This window comes from Notolepis coatsorum (genome assembly GCF_963971535.1).
Source record: "Notolepis coatsorum genome assembly, chromosome: 4".
In the NCBI taxonomy this organism is placed as follows: Eukaryota; Metazoa; Chordata; class Actinopteri; order Aulopiformes; family Paralepididae; genus Notolepis; species Notolepis coatsorum.
The window spans coordinates 151,405,919-151,427,774 of record NC_140168.1 but is presented as its reverse complement, the minus strand read 5'-3'; the positions used below and the strand labels follow the sequence as shown (position 1 = coordinate 151,427,774).

At 45.2% G+C, this 21,856-nt stretch overlaps 1 protein-coding gene across 1 annotated transcript in view; it reads right to left on the bottom strand.

Moving 5' to 3' along the window:
- LOC311226733 (uncharacterized protein) overlaps positions 1–21,856 on the bottom strand; it is a gene marked incomplete at its 3' end in the record, with an annotated part of 175,780 nt that overhangs the window by 44,451 nt on the left and 109,473 nt on the right. The window contains exons 24-38 of the mRNA XM_084312143.1: positions 13,768–13,830; positions 12,128–12,196; positions 11,787–11,858; positions 11,625–11,693; positions 11,466–11,534; positions 11,287–11,349; positions 10,075–10,143; positions 9,913–9,978; positions 9,614–9,652; positions 8,825–8,896; positions 8,657–8,728; positions 8,386–8,445; positions 3,857–3,928; positions 3,700–3,756; positions 985–1,059 (exon numbers count right to left, since the gene is read on the bottom strand). Of these exons, the coding sequence (XP_084168269.1) occupies positions 985–1,059; positions 3,700–3,756; positions 3,857–3,928; positions 8,386–8,445; positions 8,657–8,728; positions 8,825–8,896; positions 9,614–9,652; positions 9,913–9,978; positions 10,075–10,143; positions 11,287–11,349; positions 11,466–11,534; positions 11,625–11,693; positions 11,787–11,858; positions 12,128–12,196; positions 13,768–13,830 (987 nt within the window). The remainder of the gene's footprint in view (positions 1–984; positions 1,060–3,699; positions 3,757–3,856; positions 3,929–8,385; positions 8,446–8,656; positions 8,729–8,824; positions 8,897–9,613; positions 9,653–9,912; positions 9,979–10,074; positions 10,144–11,286; positions 11,350–11,465; positions 11,535–11,624; positions 11,694–11,786; positions 11,859–12,127; positions 12,197–13,767; positions 13,831–21,856) is intronic.

Genomic DNA, 21,856 nt, shown 5'->3' with positions numbered 1-21,856 from the left:
ACCTTCCTCACTCACTCTCTCACCTTAAAATCATGGCTTAAGTCACTTTTTGAGAAACATAATTTTTTTACCCAAGTCATCTCTTCATGATGCTGCCACCTCTGTTAAAACGGCCTACATCCTTAAGAAGATTATGCTGTTCCTACCCAGTTGTGAAATGATTAATAAACATCATAGTCTATATGGTTCAGTTTATTTAGTTTTTCTCATAACTTGAAAATATGACATAAGCCATTATTTTAAGAAGATGACGATATGGACATTATTATTTTTACATGATTTATCTTTCAGCATGTGAGGGACGAATCTTGAATATAAAGAAGGATTCCAAAAAGATTTGTGTGAATACTAAAATTACCAACGGTCGGTTGATTTCTATAATTTCTACATGATCATTTGTATCATTTCTACATGATCATTTCTACATGATCATTTCTATAATTAATACATGATCATTCCTACATGATCATTTCTATCATTTACATGATCATTTCTATCCCACAATTCTTAGTTAGTACAGCTAGCATGTAGACACAGTGGTGGAAAGTAACTAAGTATTTTTACTCTAGTACTGTACTTAAGTACAATTTCTAGCTACATGTACTTTACATGAGTATATTCATTTTTACTTTACAGGATGCAATTGTGGTAGATCAAACTTTTCCCCACTCCCTCCTTAATCTCTCACGAATCTTTCCTTCACCCTTCCCCCATTCCTCCCCAGGTGTCCAGTCCCTTCTTTTTACTCTGTCTATTCTATTTGATTATTTTTATTACTGAATGTAAACAGAGAGGCCTATTGGGATGCTAGATCCTAATGTGAAAAACTGTGATTTACCTTACCTTGCTACCTCTCTATCTTTTTTATGCTAGTTTATGCCTGTATTCTTTACTGATGTGAAGTACTTTGAACTGCAATTTCTGTATGAAAAGTGCTATACAAATAAAATTATTATTATTATTACATTCCACTACACAACTCACCCGCGTCTTCCTCTTGATGGTCCTCCTGCGCTTCAGCTGGCTGCCCCCCCCGGCCAGCTCCATGTCCTCGGCGTCCTGAGGAAGAGACGCGGGCAGGCGAGACGTTACTAGGGCTGACCTTCAAAAAAAAATTTGGCAATCGAAGCTTCGGGCCGAGCTTCGATTTTAATTCGAAGCTTCGAATTAAAAAAAATGAATTAATTCTTTTTAATTTTTTTTTGTTTTTTATCTTATGTTGTGGGACTTGTACAGCACTTTGGTAAACTTTGTTGTTTTTAAATGTGCTCTATAAATAAAGTGGATTGGATTAATGAATTAAGTAGCCCCTTTCGTGACTGTGATGCAGCCAACACGGCTGTGTGATTTAATTCAAGGTGGATCGCTGTTGTCGTTTGAACAACTTCAGATTTCATGGGAACTACCAATCAATCCCCCAAATCAAGAATGTTTAAGATGAATGAAGTAAGATTTTGATTATTTGAAATATGGCCTGTGTAGACTAAACTATGCACAGAATTATGTCAGTCTACAAGGTCCGGCAATGTAAACCTTGTAGACTCCACTACAGACCAATTATCAGTGAATGTTCATGCATTTTTAAGAAGGGCTACTTCCACAAAAAAACAAAGAACTCACCAAAACATCTCAGTAGCACCTTATCTAAATGTTCTATTTCATATATGGAGATTCATATTTATTTATGTATTGCATGCATTTCTACATTTTATTTCCTATTTTGTTTATTCATCCCAGTATCTTTCTTTCTTATGTGTGGAATTCTACAAGGCATTTACATTCACATTTATATTTAGTCATTTAGCTGACGCTTTTATCCAAAGCGACTTACAAGTTCTGTACGACAGGTCATCAGGAAGGATACAACTCTATCAGCTGAGTAACAATATTCATCAAAGTGTTGCGTGTTACAGTGTAGGTTAGTTTATTAGGACAAGTGCATGACAGTAAGGTTAGTTAGGGTTAGATTTATTTTATTTTATTTTATTTCAGATAATGGTTGAAGAAGTGCGTCTTTAGTCGACCGCGAAAGATTGGACGGGATTTGGCTGTCCTAACTGGGGTGGGTAGTTCATTCCACCATTGTGGGGCAAGGACTGAGAATAGGCGTGTAGGTGATGTATATGTGTTTGAGGATGATATCCTTCAAACAGCCAATAGTGATGATATAATTTGGGCAGTGCTGAGCTGGGTTACTTTCCTCCAGTGTATTTGTCCCCCGGCCCCACCTAATGGCCCCATGCACACACACACACACACACACAAAAAAAAAATGAAAAAAAAAATTTGAAAAAAAAAAATATATATATATATAGATATTTTTTTTAAACTTCGATTTTTTTTATGTTCGAAGCTTGTGCCATCGAACGAAGCTTCGAAGCTTCGAAGTATTTAAGACAGCCCTAGACGTTACCACAACTCCATCCTTCGGATGAGACGCTAAACCGAGGTCCTGACTGAATCTTGGTTGTTAAAGAACCCAGGACGCCTATCGCAAAGAGTATAGGGGTTCCCCGATGTTCCTGGCCAAATTCCCAAACAGGTCTCTGACATCAAGGCCACCTAATCATCCCTTCCCCTTAATTGGCTGATATCAATCCCCGTCTCCTGAGCTGTTCAGCCATTGTGTAGTGTAGTGTGACGTGTGCCTGGTGCCAGTATATGGCAGCCATTGAGCCTGCCTAGCCCAAGGTTGGGTGCTACCAGTGGTGGTGAAGGAGGCAATTTCCACCCTACATTGTGGGGAGCACTTTGAGTGTCTAGAAAAGCGCTATATAAATGTAATGAATTATTATTATTATTATGAACTCCTCTAGAACAGTTGGGCAATTGGTTTTCTCTTATAAAACAGCGCCTGAGTGGAATAAAATCTCACAGAACACTAAAGAGAGTCCATTTCATTCAACGCCTTCAAGTATAATCTTAGGAATGGGTTGATAGATAATCAAAGATGTGAACACTGATAATATGTGGGGATTAAACTGTGTATATTGCAAGGGTTAAATTATGTATGTTATTGCTAATGTGTTTGTACTTGTGTTTTAATCTTTTGTGTACTATAGGTACATTATCTCTGACAGGGGGACTGCCAATGAAAACTAGCCTTTTGGCTACAATTGGGTACATTTACATTCTATTTTATAAAATGTTCCTTAACCCTTTCACTGCCACACTACAGAAGGTTAATCCTTTACTATCACACTACCAACGGTTACCGTCGGTAGTGTGATAGTAAAGGGTTAACCTTCTGTAGTGTGGCAGTGAAAGGGTTAACCTGCTGTTGTGTGGCAGTGAAAGGGTTAACCTTCTGTGTATTGTCGCAGTGAAAGGGTTAACCGTTTGGTAGTGCGGCAGTGAAATGGTTAATGTACATCGTCCGTCTCTAAAAATACATTGAAACTCAAACTCAAACTCAAACATAGAGCCGAGTCGTACTCCACCATCTGAAGTCACATCATTAGAAACCATCAGAACGCCCAACAAGAAACCATCAGCTCCTGCAACTCCCCACGCTGAGGACCGAAAGGCAGGAAAGGGAGGGGTGTGTGTGTGTGTGTGTGTGGGGGGGGGGGCACACAAATGGCCCACCCCACACCAACCTGTCTGATTAGATGTGACTGAGCCCTAAATAAACCGCCATGCGAGCAGAGAACTAGAGCAGTGGAGCGATTCCGTCACGGCACCGTTAAGAGGATATACCTGTTGCTCCGCTTTGGGTGGCCTCCTGAAAATTCTTCCAAGGCCTCCTTTTCTTTCCTGTGGCAAAAAAAACAAGCAAACACACACAATGTCACTATGAGACACCGAAGAGACATTGGTAAAAGACAGAGGGGATATGACATCATACGAGACTCACTTTGGTGGTGGGTGGAGCGTCACTCAGACTATCGTTGCTGGCGGACATCTCGCGGTTTGTGGACAGATCGTCCTGCAGAGAAAACAAGGACACAGTGTCATAGATGTGAAGCATTCTCACACTGATTGAACCGGTCTGACACATTCTCACACTGATTGAACCGGTCTCACACATTCTCACACTGATTGAACCGGTCTCACACATTCTCACACTGATTGAACCGGTCTCACACATTCTCACACTGATTGAACTGGTCTCACACATTCTCACACTGATTGAACCGGTCTCACACATTCTCACACTGATTGAACCGGTCTCACACATTCTCACACTGATTGAACTAGTCTCACACATTCTCACACTGATTGAACCGGTCTCACACATTCTCACACTGATTGAACCAGTCTCACATTGATTGAACCGTCTCACACATTCTCACATTGATTGAACCGGTCTCACACAAAGTGCCTGTGAGCCGCCACTATGGGAAGAGTGGCTAACCGTGAGTGAGTGAGTGAGTGAGTGAGTGAGTGAGTGAGTGAGTGAGTGAGTGAGTGAGTGAGTGAGTGAGTGAGTTAAAGGGCCAATCCAAATATCCCTCCATGGCCCTATCCCAATATCCCTCCATGGCCCTATCCCTCCATTTATTTCAGTTTCCCTATAATTCAGTTCAGATCTTTTACATATTTCCAAATATTTCAGTTTCACTACGTTTCAGTTCAGATCTTTTTAAATGGCACGGCACACGATTAACATCAACTTCTAAATACGCTGTAAATAAAGTGTTTGATATAAATATGTGTCATTATTATATATAACTACACTGTACGTTACGCTTCTAGGCCATGATAAAAACCAATACATACATACTGTGGCAACCCCCAGCCACCACTGGGCTTGGTGATTGAAGGGAGTTATGTGAATGAATGAATGAATGATTTTATTTCGGTCTTCTTTTACAAAGCATAGTAGTAGAACATTAAAAAATAAATAAATAAAAATAAAATTACCGAAAAGGTGTAGGCTGAAGCCGAGGGTTATAATTGCCTACCCTTTTTACATTACATTATTTACACAAAAATTATTCAATGTGACGGCACAGTGGCTAGGCTCTGCCCAGATCTGCTTCCAGGCGCACCTGCAGCTAGTAGGCCATCAAGACCATAGATATATATAGAACACTAGATAGCTTAAGGCGGAGTCACCAGCGTCACTGAACCGCCGCCATCTTGCTCGAGTCAGCCTTGAGTGAGAGTGAGTGAGCTGCACAGACAAAAATACTCATAACTCGCTGAAATATTGACAGATTTACAAACGGGTTGGTTTGCTATAAACATCAAAGATGTAGTTATGATACTGCATACTTATAAAAATGTTTTTTTTAAAGATGTTTTTTTTTACAAACCGCTTGAATCATAGCCACGTTAATAATGCTTGTAATAAACCAAACCGTTTGTAAATCCATCAATATTTCAGCGAGTTATGAGTATTTTTGTCTGTGCAGCTCACTCACTCTCACTCAAGGCTGACTCGAGCAAGATGGCGGCGGTTCAGTGACGTCACTCTCCATTGGCCGGCAGCGCGGGTAAGCTATCTAGTGTTCTATATATATCTATGATCAAGACCAGCTAGCTAGCCAATCACGACGGGATGCGAGTGTTGAGGAAAGTGAGGAAATAGGAGACAAGTGCACATCAGGGGCGAGGAGACAGACGCTCACTCTCTCACATCAGGGGGAGGAGACAGACGCTCACTCTCTCACATCAGGGGGAGGAGACAGACGCTCACTCTCTCACATCAGGGGGAGGAGACAGACGCTCACTCTCTCACATTAGGGGGAGGAGACAGACGCTCACTCTCTCACATCAGGGGGGGAGGAGACAGACGCTCACTCTCTCACATCAGGGGGAGGAGACAGACGCTCACTCTCTCACATCAGGGGGAAGAGACAGACGCTCACTCTCTCACATCAGGGGAAGGAGACAGACAGACGCTCACTCTCTCACATCAGGGGGAGGAGACAGACGCTCACTCTCTCACATCAGGGGGAGGAGACAGACAGACGCTCACTCTCTCACATCAGGGGGAGGAGACAGACAGACGCTCACTCTCTCACATCAGGAGACAGACAGACGCTCACTCTCTCACATCAGGAGGAGACAGACGCTCACTCTCTCACATCAGGGGGAGGAGACAGACGCTCACTCTCTCACATCAGGGGGAGGAGACAGACGCTCACTCTCTCACATCAGGGGGAGGAGACAGACGCTCACTCTCTCACATCAGGGGGGAGGAGACAGACGCTCACTCTCTCACATCAGGGGGAGGAGACAGACGCTCACTCTCTCACATCAGGGGGAGGAGACAGACAGACGCTCACTCTCTCACATCAGGAGACAGACAGACGCTCACTCTCTCACATCAGGGGGAGGAGACAGACGCTCACTCTCTCACATCAGGGGGGAGGAGACAGACGCTCACTCTCTCACATCAGGGGGGGAGGAGACAGACGCTCACTCTCTCACATCAGGGGGAGGAGACAGACGCTCACTCTCTCACATCAGGGGGGAGGAGACAGACGCTCACTCTCTCACATCAGGGGGAGGAGACAGACGCTCACTCTCTCACATCAGGGGGAGGAGACAGACGCTCACTCTCTCACATCAGGGGGAGGAGACAGACGCTCACTCTCTCACATCAGGGGGAGGAGACAGACGCTCACTCTCTCACATCAGGGGGAGGAGACAGACGCTCACTCTCTCACATTAGGGGGAGGAGACAGACGCTCACTCTCTCACATCAGGTGCGAGGAGACAGACCGGTAAGCGGAGAACTTAACTTAAGTTAGAGGAAGGAGAACAGTAGATTGTTTGTGTTTGATTTAAAAATAAAGCTAAATAATATTTTGGGAACCACAACTGGACTGTCTGTTGTTTTATTCTGCAACCCCTACACCTGGAATTGCCACAATATGTAGATACATGTAGCACAAGACCGAAGAGGATGGAGGAGCTTCGTCGATGGCCTATGTTCCTTTGGGAATTTAAAGGCCTAAGTAAGTGTATCACTACAGACATATGTAAGTCCTTTACATTATTGTACTACTGTTAATGTAACAAGGGGTGTCCCGTTTCCTAGGTAAAGATTTCAACCCCTACCCCTTGTAGCTCCGTTCTGAAGTGCCACTACCCAGTCCAGGGCACTCCAAAACGAGGGGTATGGCCGAGCGAAGGGAATTGGGATAGGGCTTCGATAGTATTATAGACATGTTCGCTGTATACAAACATACCGTGTTTGAGCCAATCAGCAATATCAACTGAGTCACGTGACTAAGTTGCCCACTAGATGCACAAGCTATTGCGCTACAGCCTACAAAAGTATGACAGGGCTCTATGGATAAACCATGACACTCTTTCAAACTAAAACGTCTGGATGTCATTTTGCCAAATCAGCATGGCTGTGAGTGGGAGTCTTTCACCTTTTACATATCTAGCTTTGGCATGGATCGATTGTTTAGATCGCTAGCATGGCTAACAAATACAAATATAGTGTAGTCTGCCCCGTTGTTCTGACCAGGATTAGGTTCCCTTTGCCTCCTTGATGCGTGTGATCACTGAGTCTGACGTGGACAGCGAACAGGTCTATGGAGGTGCTTCGATAGTATTATGTACTATTGTACTTATTTTATGCCTATTCTTAAGTCTGCACATTTACATTGCACTACTTTTATACCTATTCGTTTTTCTTTTTTTTTATCCACTTTTTATCCTTATTTTCTTCTATTTTTCTCTCATCCCAATTTCGCTGTTTCCAATTGTCCCCTCCCCTGTCTTGAACGTTGCTCGCATATGCCCCCCACAGGTCGGTCATAGGGAGGATAGAAGCCTTGCATCACGTGTCCCCTCTGGTACACGAGGAGGCAGCCTGTCACATCTTTTCAGAGGCTCACACTACCCCCGCTATTTCCTGTCTCTGCTGTGCAGGCGTCCCCCAACCGACCTGTAGGAGTCGCTGTCCACAACGTCCAGATTACCACCCATCGACTTCCACCCGCTGACTCTGCCAATTGAGCCAGTATGGCGGCCGGCCCAAGCCGGGGCAACGCCGACAGCCGGATTTGAACCCGGTGTCTCTTGCGTTGGTGACGAGCGCAATGTCCGCTGTGCCACCCAGCCGCCATCTTTTATACCTATTCTTATGTCTGCAAGTTATGCATTGTTTGTTATTCTGTCAATTGTATGCTGATTTTATGTTCATTTTATACTAATTGCTGTGGGGCACTCTGGACTGCGGTCCATGTGTGAAAAGTACTATATAGATAGTTATTGATATTTATTATTGTTATAACTTATATTGTAGACATTTGTGCATTGAAATGTCTGTAAAGTCTCGACGACATTGAAAATGACCTCAATTGTCTTTTCGAGACGAAATAAAGGTTTGAATGAATTATAGAGGTGCTTCGATAGTATTCCCCCCATTCATGGCACATGTTGAGTTGTTCAGAAGTATTATTCCACAACTCTCACCTTGTTCTCTGTGAGGCTGTCACAGCTGGCAGACAGTCCCTTCGTGTCACTAAGAGGATCCTGGTTAGAAGAAACATAACTTTCACACACGTCTCCCACCACCGACATCATGGTTAGAAAAAACATAACTTTCACACATGACTCGCACCACCGACATCATGGTTAGAAGAAGATTTCACACACGACTCCCACCACAGACATCATGGTCAGATGAAGATTTCACACACGACTCCCACCACAGACATCATGGTCAGATGAAGCGTTAACCTACTTTAGCAGCAGCGGCGCGTGGGGCCGGTTTAGGAGACCTCTTGAACATGCCAGACAGCCCCCCTGTCTTCTCCTGAAACGCGGGACATTTTTAATGATGTAACGACCCCACAAGACAGTCAAAAAGGACACGGACTGAGGCTGAGAACACGATTTGACATCAAAATACCTTCTGTGTGGCAGCGTCTAACAGATTGTCAGAACTGTTAGACAACTTCCTGTCCGTGGCCAGATTGGACTCCTGAACAAAACAAAACAAAAAAAGAAGGAAATAAGACAAGGTATTCATTCACAAAATGAATCAGAAATCAATACTAGACACTTGCAGATGAATAACCCCACAACTGAGCTTTGAAATGTTTTAACAACCAACATAATTGACCCATCTCAAACTCCACCCTATTCTTTCCAAAGCAACCGTTGTGATTGGAGGATAAAGAAAAGAGGTCAGAGTTTGAGATGGGTCCATTGCAAATTAAATAGTCAATCCATAATAATAAGCTCTGAATTTATACAGAGAAAAGGAAGGTTAACAAGATCAGCTGCTATAGATATGACGTAGCTTGTGTTTATAGTGAGTCAAATCATTACCCTACTGTACCTCATCTGCTGTATAGTGAGTCAAATCATTACTGTACCTCATCTGCTGTAGTCCCCTCAGCTGGTTTAACCACACACACACACACACACACACACACACACACACACACACACACACACACACACAGAGACACACACACACACACACACACACACACACACACACACACACACACACACACACACACACACACACACACACACACACACACACACACACACACACACACACACACACACACACACACACACACACACACACACACACACACACACACACACACACGTCGTGATATTAACTCCATCAGGCTACTACCTGCTGAAACATCAGGCTCACTCACTGCATTCCCCAACTCACCTTCGTTGGCAGACTGTCACTGCTGGCCGAGAGCTCTTTCTGGAGTGGAAGAAATGGACAAATTAAGTAAAATGAAGAAAGAAAGAAAGAAAGAAAGAAAGAAAGAAAGAAAGAAAGAAAGAAAGAAAGAAAGAAAGAAAGAAAGAAAGAAAGAAAGAAAGAAAGAAAGAAAGAAAGAAAGAAAGAAAGAAAGAAAGAAAGAAAGAAAGAAAGAAAGAAAGAAAGAAAGAAAGAAAGAAATAAGAGAGAAGTCTGAGAGAGAACACCACCACAGCCTGTAGATAGTGATACACGCTCACCTGTTCAGAGTCTCCTGGTGCTTTGGGGGTCTTCTTGTGAAGACCAGCGAACAGCCCTCCTTTCTCCTGATAAGCAGAGATGTTATTGTAGTTTTAGACCAGTTATGAAAAGTGATCCAATTTGACTATGTATTCATTTGAACATAATCACAGATTACTGACCTCATTATCCAACATGTCATCGATGCTGGATGACCTTTTGAACAGGCCTGCAAAGCCTCCCGCTTTCTCCTGAACGACAACACATTGTGTTACTATCAACATATACATATATTAGGGGTGTAATGGTACACGTATTCGTACCGAACCGTTTCAGTACGGGACCTTCATTTCAGTATGCTCTGTTTACCGAAGTAACAGTACTTTAACCACATGCGTTACTTTTTTTTGCGTGCAGAACTTCATTCAAAACACAAAAGTCTGGTACCTAGCTGACCTCCTCCATCACTACATCCCACCCCGAGGCTGCGGTCCTCTGACTCTGGTCTCCTCTCCATCCCCACCACCAACCTGCGTACTGTCGGTCCCAGAGACTTCTCTGTTGCCGCACCCACCCTCTGGAATTCCCTCCCTCCAGACATCCGCAACGCTACATCCCTGGACTGCTTCAAATCTCAACTCAGATCTTACCTCTTCACCAAATGTATGAATGACTCTGCCCGACTACCCTCTTTTTACCCAATCGTTCCTCTGATTCCCTTCCCCTTAATTTGTCCCCCTCCTCTGTTAAGCACCTTGGGTTTCCTGAAAGGCGCTATATAAATGTAAGAAATTATTATTATTATTACAAGTTAAAAGGTGGAGTAGGCAATTTCTGAGAAATGAGCAAGAGTTTACATGTCCAGCAGAAATAGAGTACTGCACATGTTGGAGTGGGACAGGCCAGAATTGAGCTGTGGGTCGCATCGGCCGAGAAGGTTAAGGCCACTATCTAGCAGCGGAGCGGGGTTGGGGTGTTGATCCTGAGGGGTCCTGGGGTGGGGGGGTGGAGTGGGGGAGGAAATGTCCAATGTCTTTTGTGGTGTTTGTGATAATATAATTTGTTTTCATTTTTAGGTTCTGTATTTATTATTTGTATTACTTTAGTTATTCTACTGTTATTCTATTGTCATTATTGTTATTATTGTCTGGTGTTGTTCTGTTTATTATTATGATTATTATTCCTGTATTATATGCCGTCATGTTTTGTTTTATATTCTATACAAAAAAAATGTAAATGTGATCAAAAAAATATGTGATGCAGACAGTTTCTGCTGGACATGTAATCTCACTCCCTCATTTCTCCGAAATTGACGACCCCACCTTTAAGTACGTAACCCTAACCCATCTGAGTGAGTGATTGAGTGAGTGAGTGAGATATTATGATTGAAGTACCTTAGACATAGAGAGATTATCTGAGCTAGCAGATAGTTTCTTGTCCACGTCCACATCTAACTCCTGAATTGAAACCAGAAAATTATAAATATCAGAGCAAAAAGTCTCAAAACATTTCAATAGTACATAGAAGTATTGGGACCACTCCTCGCACCAGTAAATACAATACGGAAAAATACCTCATCCACTTTAAGGCCATCTGATGGTTTATGAGCTTTCTTGAACATTCCGCTGAAGATATTCTTCTCCTAAAAAGACGGCGAAAATGTTAGCTAGATGGTAACAATTAATACTAAGTGAGCTCAATAAAACACAAGGTCTTACATTCCACAGCTCACCTTGGGGGCTGGATTCCCTGCAAGATCGTCATTGCTGGACGATAGTTCTTTCTGTCCAGAGAGACTGTCCTGAAATAGAAAAGAATAAATGTTAATGAATTAATAAATGCTTGATTCAAAATGGCAAATGTGCAGTTTATCAGCCACTATTTTTACTTTCACCTCCTCTGTTTGAGGACCTTCCGCAGGTTTGGGAGCCTTCTTGAACATTCCACTGAATACATTTCCCTTCTCCTGGAACACACAGAACAACTGTTTAGCTTTGAGGAGTTAATTCACAGTCCGTGATCAGACACGGATCATACAAAAAGACATTTCATAAAAAACTCGTTTTAATTCCGGGGAATGTGTCATGCGAGTTTCACGAGGGGAGGGCATTGGCTTACATACAAAACCACACCTTTGATTTGAATCTTTCATTTAATTTGGTCTTGATCAGATCAAGCCAACTATTCCTTTCAACCCGTGTCTGTCTACAAATCATGGAACATTCCACAACTCACCTTTGGGGCATTATTCTCCGAAAGACTGTCATTGCTGGCGGATAGCGCTTTCTGTCCAGAGAGACCGTCCTGAAATGGAGAAAATAAACGTTAGGTTAGAGTCCTGTAGGGCAGTGGCCCCTGATCACATAAGAAAAAAAAATTGAATTGTTTCTTGTAAATATATAAATTCCACCAGTCTAGCGGTTGGTCTTTTCAAGTTTTGTATCATCTATGTTCCATTTTCTAATCGTATATGTGGTTTAATATTTTTTGATGATTTGTGTTTATTGTGGTAATTATGGATTACCAAGATTTCATGATACTGAGCTCAGATGTTGTATAGGTGCTGTGTATTAATTACTCTGTCTATATATATATATATATATATAATCATGTCCGCCCAGGCAGTGTAAACTCTGATGAAGCTGAACCACGTTTGTCTATCGTCTGCTGCTACACGTTAAAGACATTCTACTTCTTCTGTGAGTGCAGATGTTTAAAAAAAAAAAACTGCTAGGAATCCAAGGTTTGAGAGTTGAGTGTTGCCTTTAAAAACACATGAAAACTGTAATTTATTATTATTATTACAAGCAAGGAGGACTCTGTAGCTTTAAATGTAGTTGCAGTGTAGTCTAAAGCCTGCTGGCAATGCCAATTTTTTGGTTAAAAGAAATCCGGTGTGGGTGGATTTGGATGAAGGGCGCTTGTTTTTATTATAGCCTCCTCCCGTTTTGCCAGTACTGTGGTACGACTGATAGCGTGTGGTTTAGGAACAGGGAGTTTTTCACAAATCCAGCGCTCCCTTTCTTGACTGTGACGTAGTCACGTTACATTCGGAGGCAGACAGTCGATCTGCCAATTACGTCCCACCGCTTGCACCCACCTCTTCTTCTTACCACCAATCGGAAGCTCTCATTAGTTTATTTACTTCCGGATTGTCAGCCATTATTCTACTCGGAGCTAACGTTAGCTCCCCGCCAGCCACATTGACAAGTAGCGCTTGTACATTACTGGCAAATGTCTTGTTGCAGTTGTGGCAATGAGCATTGTCAGCATCGACTTTAGTAAAATAGACCCAGACTTTTGAACGTTTCGTTCTGTCCGCCATGATGAGAGCAGAGCTGTCTGTACTCGGCAGCACCCGTGTGTGTGTGTGTGTGTGAGTGAGTGTGTGTGTGAGCACAGCACAGCCCGCTCCTCGCCCAGGCAGAGACACCGAGGCAGGAGAGATATAGAAAACGGCCAACAAGATTAGTTTGCGACGTTTAAATTCCTCAAAAAAAAACTCCATAATTTCTCGAGTACCGATAGCAGTACCGATGACGTCGGAGCTTATAAATACTAAAAAAAGATTCAAAATGTATCCAAAAAATAATATATATATACATTTAAAAAAAATTATAATACAATAAATATCGGTTATCGGTATCGGTTATCGGCTTGAGGAGCATAAAGTTATCGGTATCGGTGTCAAAATCAATATCGTGCATCCCTACCGAACAACCCGCCTTTCTCCTGAGGAACGGGCAATGAGGCTTTCAAAATGGGATCACGATTGGAGCTCAAATGAAAACGTCTAAATTCAACATTATTCAATAGTTCATTGACAGAAAAGCCACATGCAAGGCTAATCAAACTAGACTTGAACTCTGACTGACCTTGTTCTTCTCCGACAGACTATCACTGCTGGCTGAGAGCTCACTGTGCAGAGACCGCTTGTCCTGCGTAATAAAGTGGGTATCATAAAGAATAAAGTTTGATATTAATGCTCAATGTTCGTAGGAGAGCAGGGGTCCGGTCCAGAGGTTCATAGATTTGTCCTTTTCGTTTCTCCCTCGGTTCCTCTGCGATACGTCACAGGAAACTAACGTAGGTCCGGTCAAGGTGGTGTGATCCTCCCTGCACCGCCCTTGATGTGGCTAACGGCGTCGACAGCAGTGGCTATTCTTCCTCAAACCGGTTCTAACTATCACAGGTGCGATGGATCCACTCTACATCTCTCAGTTTTCCTATGCTTTAAAAAAAAGAAAAGATTTTAGCTCTATTTATATATATTTTTTTAAATGTTCTTCTGTACCTTAGATACTATTGTTACCTTGTATGTGATGCGTTTCATTACATGTATATATACATTCATACCAATTATTCGCCTGTTCTATTCTCCATCCATCTATCATCCATAGCAACACTATATTATCACAGACATCCTGTTGGGGGATCCCCCTTTGAACAGCCCATCTGAGGTTTCTCTCCTCCACACCGCCTGTGGTGCTTTGTTTCCCTATTGCTAGGTTTTTAGTGAGTCGTTCCTTACCTTCATCGGGGAAAGTCTGGGAGTGTCACATATTATGGATTTTATTGTGGTTTTTGTTCTGGATTTATTGTGATGTTTCTTCTTGACTTGTACAAGAAGACCTGTACAGCCCATGGGGGCAACTCCATGTGATCTCGGACTATATAAATACATTCGATTTGATTTTAGAAGGAATGGAAGGACCATGTTCACTCACGTGCCATTCTGAAAGGTACGTTTAAGAGCCGACATCAGAGATCTTCCAAAAAAGAAAAAGTCCTCCGCTGGAGACGACAAGCGAGGAGACTTTCCTACGGCTTCATAACAGCCTTAAATAATAATAATAATAATAACTTTATTTGTATAGCACTTTTCATACAGAAGTTGCAGTTCAAAGTGCTTCACAACAGTAAAAAATACAGGCATAAGCAAGCATGAAAAAGATAGAGATAAATCACATTGTTTCACATTAGGATCTAGCATCCCAATAGGTTCTCCGTTTACAGTGTCATTCAGTAATACAAATAATAAAAATAGTCTAAAAATTATAAAATAGAACGGACATACAACAGGGTATTTAACATACAACAGAGCAGTGCATCAGTAAGAAGTAAAAAGTGTGATAAAATAGTTCAATTTTAAATTATAAAATGGAGCAGACATACAACAGGGTATCATATAAAATAGTTCAATTTTGGATTACAACAGAGCAGTGCTCTTCATTATAGTAATATTCAATATTCAAGGGGCTTTCACAATTATTACATTTGGTAGTAATAATGGCACACAGTCTTAAATTCATATCAGCAGGGCCGGGGGTGAGGGGGGTGGGGGCGAGTGCAACACGCGTAGGAGGAACGCTATGTTCTGTTCTTATCTCCAGCACACTTGAGATTGTGGGGGGGGGGGGGGGGTGAGGACGACCTTGACAGTCTGGGGAGTGGAGATGTGAGTTGTCTCGGCAGAGAGGAGGGAGGAGTTAGCGAGATAAAATTTGCTTGTACAGATCCAGATCCCGATAGCGATTGCTAGTTGGTCCATATTGTAGTTTGAGTAGGGAGTCAAGTCCGTTGAAGAAGGTAGAACCGACACGTCTAAACCGGTTATAGGGAGGCAGTGAGGGCTGGTGATAGGACGACCTCGACAGTCTGGGGAGTGGAGATGTGAGTTGTCTCGGCAGAGAGGAGGGAGGAGATAGCGAGATAAAATTTGCATAGAATAGACACATGAATTTTATGGGAATTTTCATTTAAATGCCTGAGCAAAGAAGTAGGTTTTAAACTGTCTTTTGAAGATATCTAGTGAGTTTGCTTCTCTGATGTTTTGGGGTAGTTTATTCCATAGTTTTGGGGCATAGTTGATAAAGGCTGCATTACCAATCCTTTTTTGACTGTTTCTGGGAGCCTCTAGTAGTCCAGCAGTTGATGATCGCAGTGTTCTTGCTGGCCTGTGTTGGTGATGTAGCTAGGTCCCTGTCCATTTAGAGATTTGTAGGTAAGGAAAAGGACCTTAAAGTCCATTCTAAATGTTACAGGAAGCCAGTGTAAAGCAGCTAAGTCTGGGCTAATGTGCTCTCTCCTTTTGGTTCTAGTTAGCAGTCGGGCTGCAGAGTTTTGGATAAGCTGAAGCCTCCCTGTGGTTTTCTTAGGGAGACCCGTGAAAAGTGCATTACAGTAGTCTAACCGGCTAGATATGAATGCATGAATTAGCTTCTCAGCATCATTTTGATTAATAAATGGTCGTACTTTTGCTATATTTCTGAGATGGAAGAACGATGTTTTTGTCACTTTGTTAATATGAGAATTGAAGTTCAGTTCTGAATCTATGATAACCCCGAGACTAGTGACCTCAGATTTGATCTAAGGGGTTAGTCCTCCCAGGTTCTTTATTAACGTTAGGTTATGGCTATAACCAAGTTCTGTTAGTTAGGGGCGACGCTTGGCATCACCTACTGCACTCCCTCGCGTACGTGCACGTGTACTGAATAACATTCCACAAATATACCTTTAATACCAGTATTAGTCTGACCACACCCCTCATCAGCTTACCTTCATAAGCAGGTGTGTGGTCACCTGCTCTCCTCCTTCCCAAGCTTTCACCACAAGGTGAGGTCAAGGGCTGCAGCGGCCGTCTGATGCCAAGCGTCGCCCCTAACTAACAGAACTTGGTTATAGCCATAACCTAACGTTCTGTTTCGTTAAGGGGCTCTGCTTGGCATCACCTACTGCACAAGGGAGGCCAAGCGGAGCCGCTGGCTGACAAATACACCCCGCTGACAGCCCCCCACAACCATCAGAACAGGGAGGGCCGAGCCCCCCCGACCCCCCCTAATGGAGGGCATCCCCCCTATTAGGGGCCTCACGGGAGGGCGACGGACCCGACCGTGCGAAGAGGCACTCAAGCAACCCAACGCACAGGGTGAGCAGACCGTGGCTTGACCCCACGACTACACCCACGCACAACCCGCATGCCACCCGGGAACGAACGTAGGAACAACCTCGTCACTGCCCCCAGAATCACGGGGTCAAGGGCAAACCCAACCCCGTGGCAAGGCCGTAGCAGCGGAGCGCGAAGGAAGACCCAGACCCACCAAAAGGACTGGACTCCCTGGAATGGGGGCCCGGAGAAGTCCATGATGCCAGCATCAAGACCCCACCAGGGGGGCACCTAGTGACCCCGCCCCCCACATCGCCAGCGTATTCGGACAAAAGGCCCCTCAGCCGAGCGGGCCCTGTCCTCCCCAACAGCACACCGCCTGGAACACAAGCCCTGCAACAGACAGACAGCATGGTCATAACACACAAGAGTTAACCAACGGAAGCAGGCAGTGCACCGGGGAAAAAGACCAGGCAACAGGCTGTCAACCCAAGCCTGGAAACTGCGGACGAGGCAGGCGCCAGAAAGGACAGCTGAAACAGCCGCCCCGGCGGAAGGGGCGTAAGCTGGCGTTGTCGCATAACCAAGCTTTCAAACAGCACGTCAGAAGTGGGATCCGTAGACCACTCGGCCCCTGACAGCTGCCCACAGAAAAAGCCCATACGATCGGCAGACGTCATGAACGTGCAGGGGCACCCTCAACCGGAGAACCGGGAGTTGACACTGCAGCAACACACCAGAGAACCAACCACCCAGGCATCACCCCATGCAATGGTTGGTCCCATAACCCCTCAGGAAAGAAACCCCGAAACACACCTGCGGCACCGCCGCAGCCCGCGTTCCGGTTCCCAACAGGGCTATCCCGGGCCTACGGGTCAACGAGCATCACCCCGGACCGGGCCCGGTGATACGGGGAGCACAGGGTCCCTGAGGAGGTTAAAACCACCCAACAGGCTCCTCAGCGCCAAAACGCAAGAGAAGAGCGTAAAAAATGGAAGACCAGCCCCAGCACCCCGCACTCGGTATTCCCAGGAGGTCACCCAACCAAGTACCAACCAAGACCAACCCGTACAGCGGCCGAGATCCGACGAGATCGGACGCGTACAGGTCGGCACGGCCGTAAGCCATTACGACAGTGCAGAATACAACGCACCCAACAAGGGTCCCATAACGCTCAACCCTGTGACACCCGGATCGACCTAGCATTTTTCCCCCTGAAAAAACCCCAAGTCCCTCAGGGTACCAGAACAGCAGATCTGCATCCCCAGCGGACAACGGGTGCAACTGATCTGGACCAGCGCGACCAGAACCAGTCCTGTGCCCTAATCACGCCGACCTGCCAACCCCAGGAGAAGGGGCAGATGTGCGCGTTTGATCCCAACACAAAAAAGAAGGCGCCACCCAGACGTGTCGGTATGAACCGCGTCCGGTGGCCCACCCCTAGGGCGTGAGACCCTTCCCCATATGTCCAGACCCATTCCGTCATCATCCCCTGACATGAACGGGAACCCATCGACAACACACAGGATGTCGGAAGAGGAAAAACCCCCATCCCAATTGCTCCATAAAAACTGTTTCACCCAAGCAAACAAGGCGCGCCAGTCAGCAAATGGCCCAAAAGCACATCCTGAGCCAGCACTATGTGTGCGTTTGGACATACCCACATCAACAATAGGCCGTTTAGACCACCATATTGAATCCCCAAGACGCCCAGGGAAACGACAAGAGGGGCGAGATGCAATCAACTCCATGAATGAATGAATGAAAAAATGTACCCAACAGACTGCAGTACAGGAATACACACAAAAAGATAAGGGGAGGCAGACCATAGTCCCCTCCATACTCATAGCCAAGCTCAGGGACCTGGGCTTGAACTATGACCTCTGCCAGTGGGTCTTGGACTTCCTGACTGGCAGACCCCAGGTGGTGAGAGCAGGCAACTGCACCTCCTCATCCATCACCCTCAACATAGGGGCCCCCCAGGGCTGTGTTCTGAGTCCCCTCCTCTACTCCCTGTACACACACGACTGTGTGGCTCAGCGGAGTAGCAATACAATCATCAAATTTGCTGATGACACAGTGGTGGTGGGCCTGATCTCTGCCAACGACGAGAGGGCCTACCTGGAAGAGGTCAAGGTCCTGGCGGGATGGTGCCAGGAAAACAGCCTCTCCCTGAACGTCAGCAAAACAAAGGAGATGATTGTGGACTTCAGGAGGTCGGGGGTCAAGGACTACAGCCCCCTCAGCATCGACGGGGCACCGGTTGAGAGAGTCAACAGCTTTAAATACCTTGGAGCCTACATATCCGAGGACTTGACATGGACCACACACATTGACAGTGTTGTGAAGAAGGCACGACAACGCCTCTACTTCCTCAGGCGCCTAAGGAAGTTCCAAGTCAGTCAGAAGATCCTTAAGAACTTCTACTCATGTACAATAGAGAGCATCTTGACCGGCAACATCACCTCCTGGTTTGGGAATAGCACTGCACAAGACCGAAGCAGACTACAAAGAGTGACACGTTCAGCCGAACGCACAATTGGAGGGGGGCTCCCCACCCTCCAGAACATTTACAACAAGCGTTGCAAGGGCAAGGCTAAGAGAATCATTAAAGACTCCAGTCACCCGAACAACTGCCTCTTTGAACTGCTGCGGTCAGGCAAGCGATACCGGAGTCTCAAGGTGAGCACAGAAAGACTCAGAAGAAGCTTCTATCCCCAGGCCATCAGGCTGCTAAACGAACAATGAATGAACACTACACAACAACAACCACCATAGATCCTCCCCCACACAACAACAACCACCAAACGCACATAGCACACACATCCACACGCACACACTCACTTTAAACAAACACACTGTAGCACCCACTCCACACACTTTATAGCACACACCCACTTTAAACAAACACACTGTAGCACCCACTCCCCACACTTTATATTTATTGATGAAGGATTGCACTACAACTCGTACACCTTACTGTAAATTGTACCTAAATTGTACCTCATCCCATTTCTGCTTTGCACTATATAGTACTGTACATTAGTACACTGCATAGTATTGTATATTATATGGTAACTCAGAACATTGTACATATGTCTATACCGAACACTGTGACCTCATTTTCTTCTTCTAAACTACATGCTATACTATGTTATTTGATACTATCTTGTCTAGCACAGTCTCTGGAGCGTAACAGTAAGAAGCATTTTGTATGAAAGTATTCTGTACTTCTGTATGACAACTATTAAAGAAACTTGAAACTTGAAACTTGAAACCTGAGAAAGACGTTAGTCTTGTTTCCATCAGGGACCCTCATTTCCAATCCATCAAGACACATTCAACTCTTTATAAAAATAAAGAAAAGGCATCACCCGTATGACCCAACTGCACAGCTGGGAGTAAAAACCCTGTTTTTCACATGATTTTAATCCAGTCACTCCTTTTAATCAGAGTGTAAGACCAGACTCTCCCAGAAACACCTTCCCACATGAGACTACGGTCAAGAAAAAAGATGGTTTGACACATAAACCGGGCGCAGCAGGCCTGTAAGCCCTGCGCCCAACCTCGACATCTTTAAGACACCAGCTCATGGAAGGCGTAGCCATAGCAACAACGCTACAACGGGCGGGGAAAAAACCCACCGGATCCTGTCATAACAGGAGTCGGTAGAATACCCCTTCCCCCCCCCCCCCCCCCCCTGTCAAGCACTGGCTTGGCCCTGACTGGCTCAGCAGAAAAGATCAAAAAACCCTCTAAACCAATCAAGTGGGAAAAAGGAGGGGTTTATTCGACACCCCCTCCCGAAAACACACCCTTTATCCCTACACACAGAAACACAACCGTAGCCATCTTGAAAAACCTCCGGTAGAAAACAATGCATAGCATAAGCTAATACAATGCCTGCTACCCACAAAAAGTGTAAAAGGGTTTACAACAAAACACAAGTCGCCTGTGCGTGAATCCCATACCCGTTGCCTATGTCATACATAGGAAAGAACGCCGAACGAGAGTAACGGCTAGGCCGTGAAAAGTGTGCGTACGAGCATTACTGCAACTAACAACACAGCATTGTGAAAACACATATACTTAGTTAAAGCAATGGAATAACACCAGTTCTAATTGCATGTGGAGCATCAAGCTAAATAGAACCTATTACCGAGTGTAAGTTGCAGACCTTGCTTAACCTCGTAACACAACACAACTCACCCCCCAACGTAAACAGGGTAGATTCATATATACACAACCCCACCATATGATTTGTATGAAGAAACACACAATTTGTTCGGCCAAACACAGTCCCCCTTATGTCGGGGAACTTTTTTTATTAAAACTAATAAAGTGTAAGGCACAATATCACAGAGGGGCCGGGAAGGGTGTAGGGAAGGGGACACAGAGGGGAAAAAGTCACTCCTAACGGCGTCTGCCACCTCGCGCCGCTCGAGTCTTGCCACCCCGGGGAGCCCCGGAGGGACGGTAGGTTACAGTCTGCTGGACACGACGTTCCCTACCGTCTCCTCCGGTCTGGGATGGGCCGGCGGTGGCCGAAGCGCCGTTTCGTCCCCCGGCCCTCTTGGCAGGGCCAGCAGCGGCGGCGGAGGCAGTGGTAGCGGCGACGGAGACAGCTCGACGTCGCGGAAGCCTTCTGCCCCCACCGGCAAGGACGGGAGGCGGAAAATGGGGTTGAAGGACGGATCTCTCCTCTGCCATTTCTCTGCATGTTGAGGTCATCAATTGCAGGGCCTTCCCGAACAGGCCAGCGTCGGAGAGGGCGGCCGTCAGAAGAGGGGCTCTCTTCTTCTCTGGCACACGGGCCTGCTCCAGCCAAAGGTGACGCTGGCCCAGGGTGGCCAGGGCGCGCACTTTCCCCATGGCTATGGCCAGCACCTGGGAAAGGTGCAGGACAGCTCCCGCAGCCTGGGTGATCTGATCGCATTTTACCTCGTTCAGATCCGTGCCGCCCGTCATTATCCCCGATACAAATCTAGCCAGGTGGGCGATGTTAGACGCCGCAGCCAGCGATTGTGTACCAGCGATGAATGACTGGTCACCCCAATAAGCCAATCGCCTAGCCGACT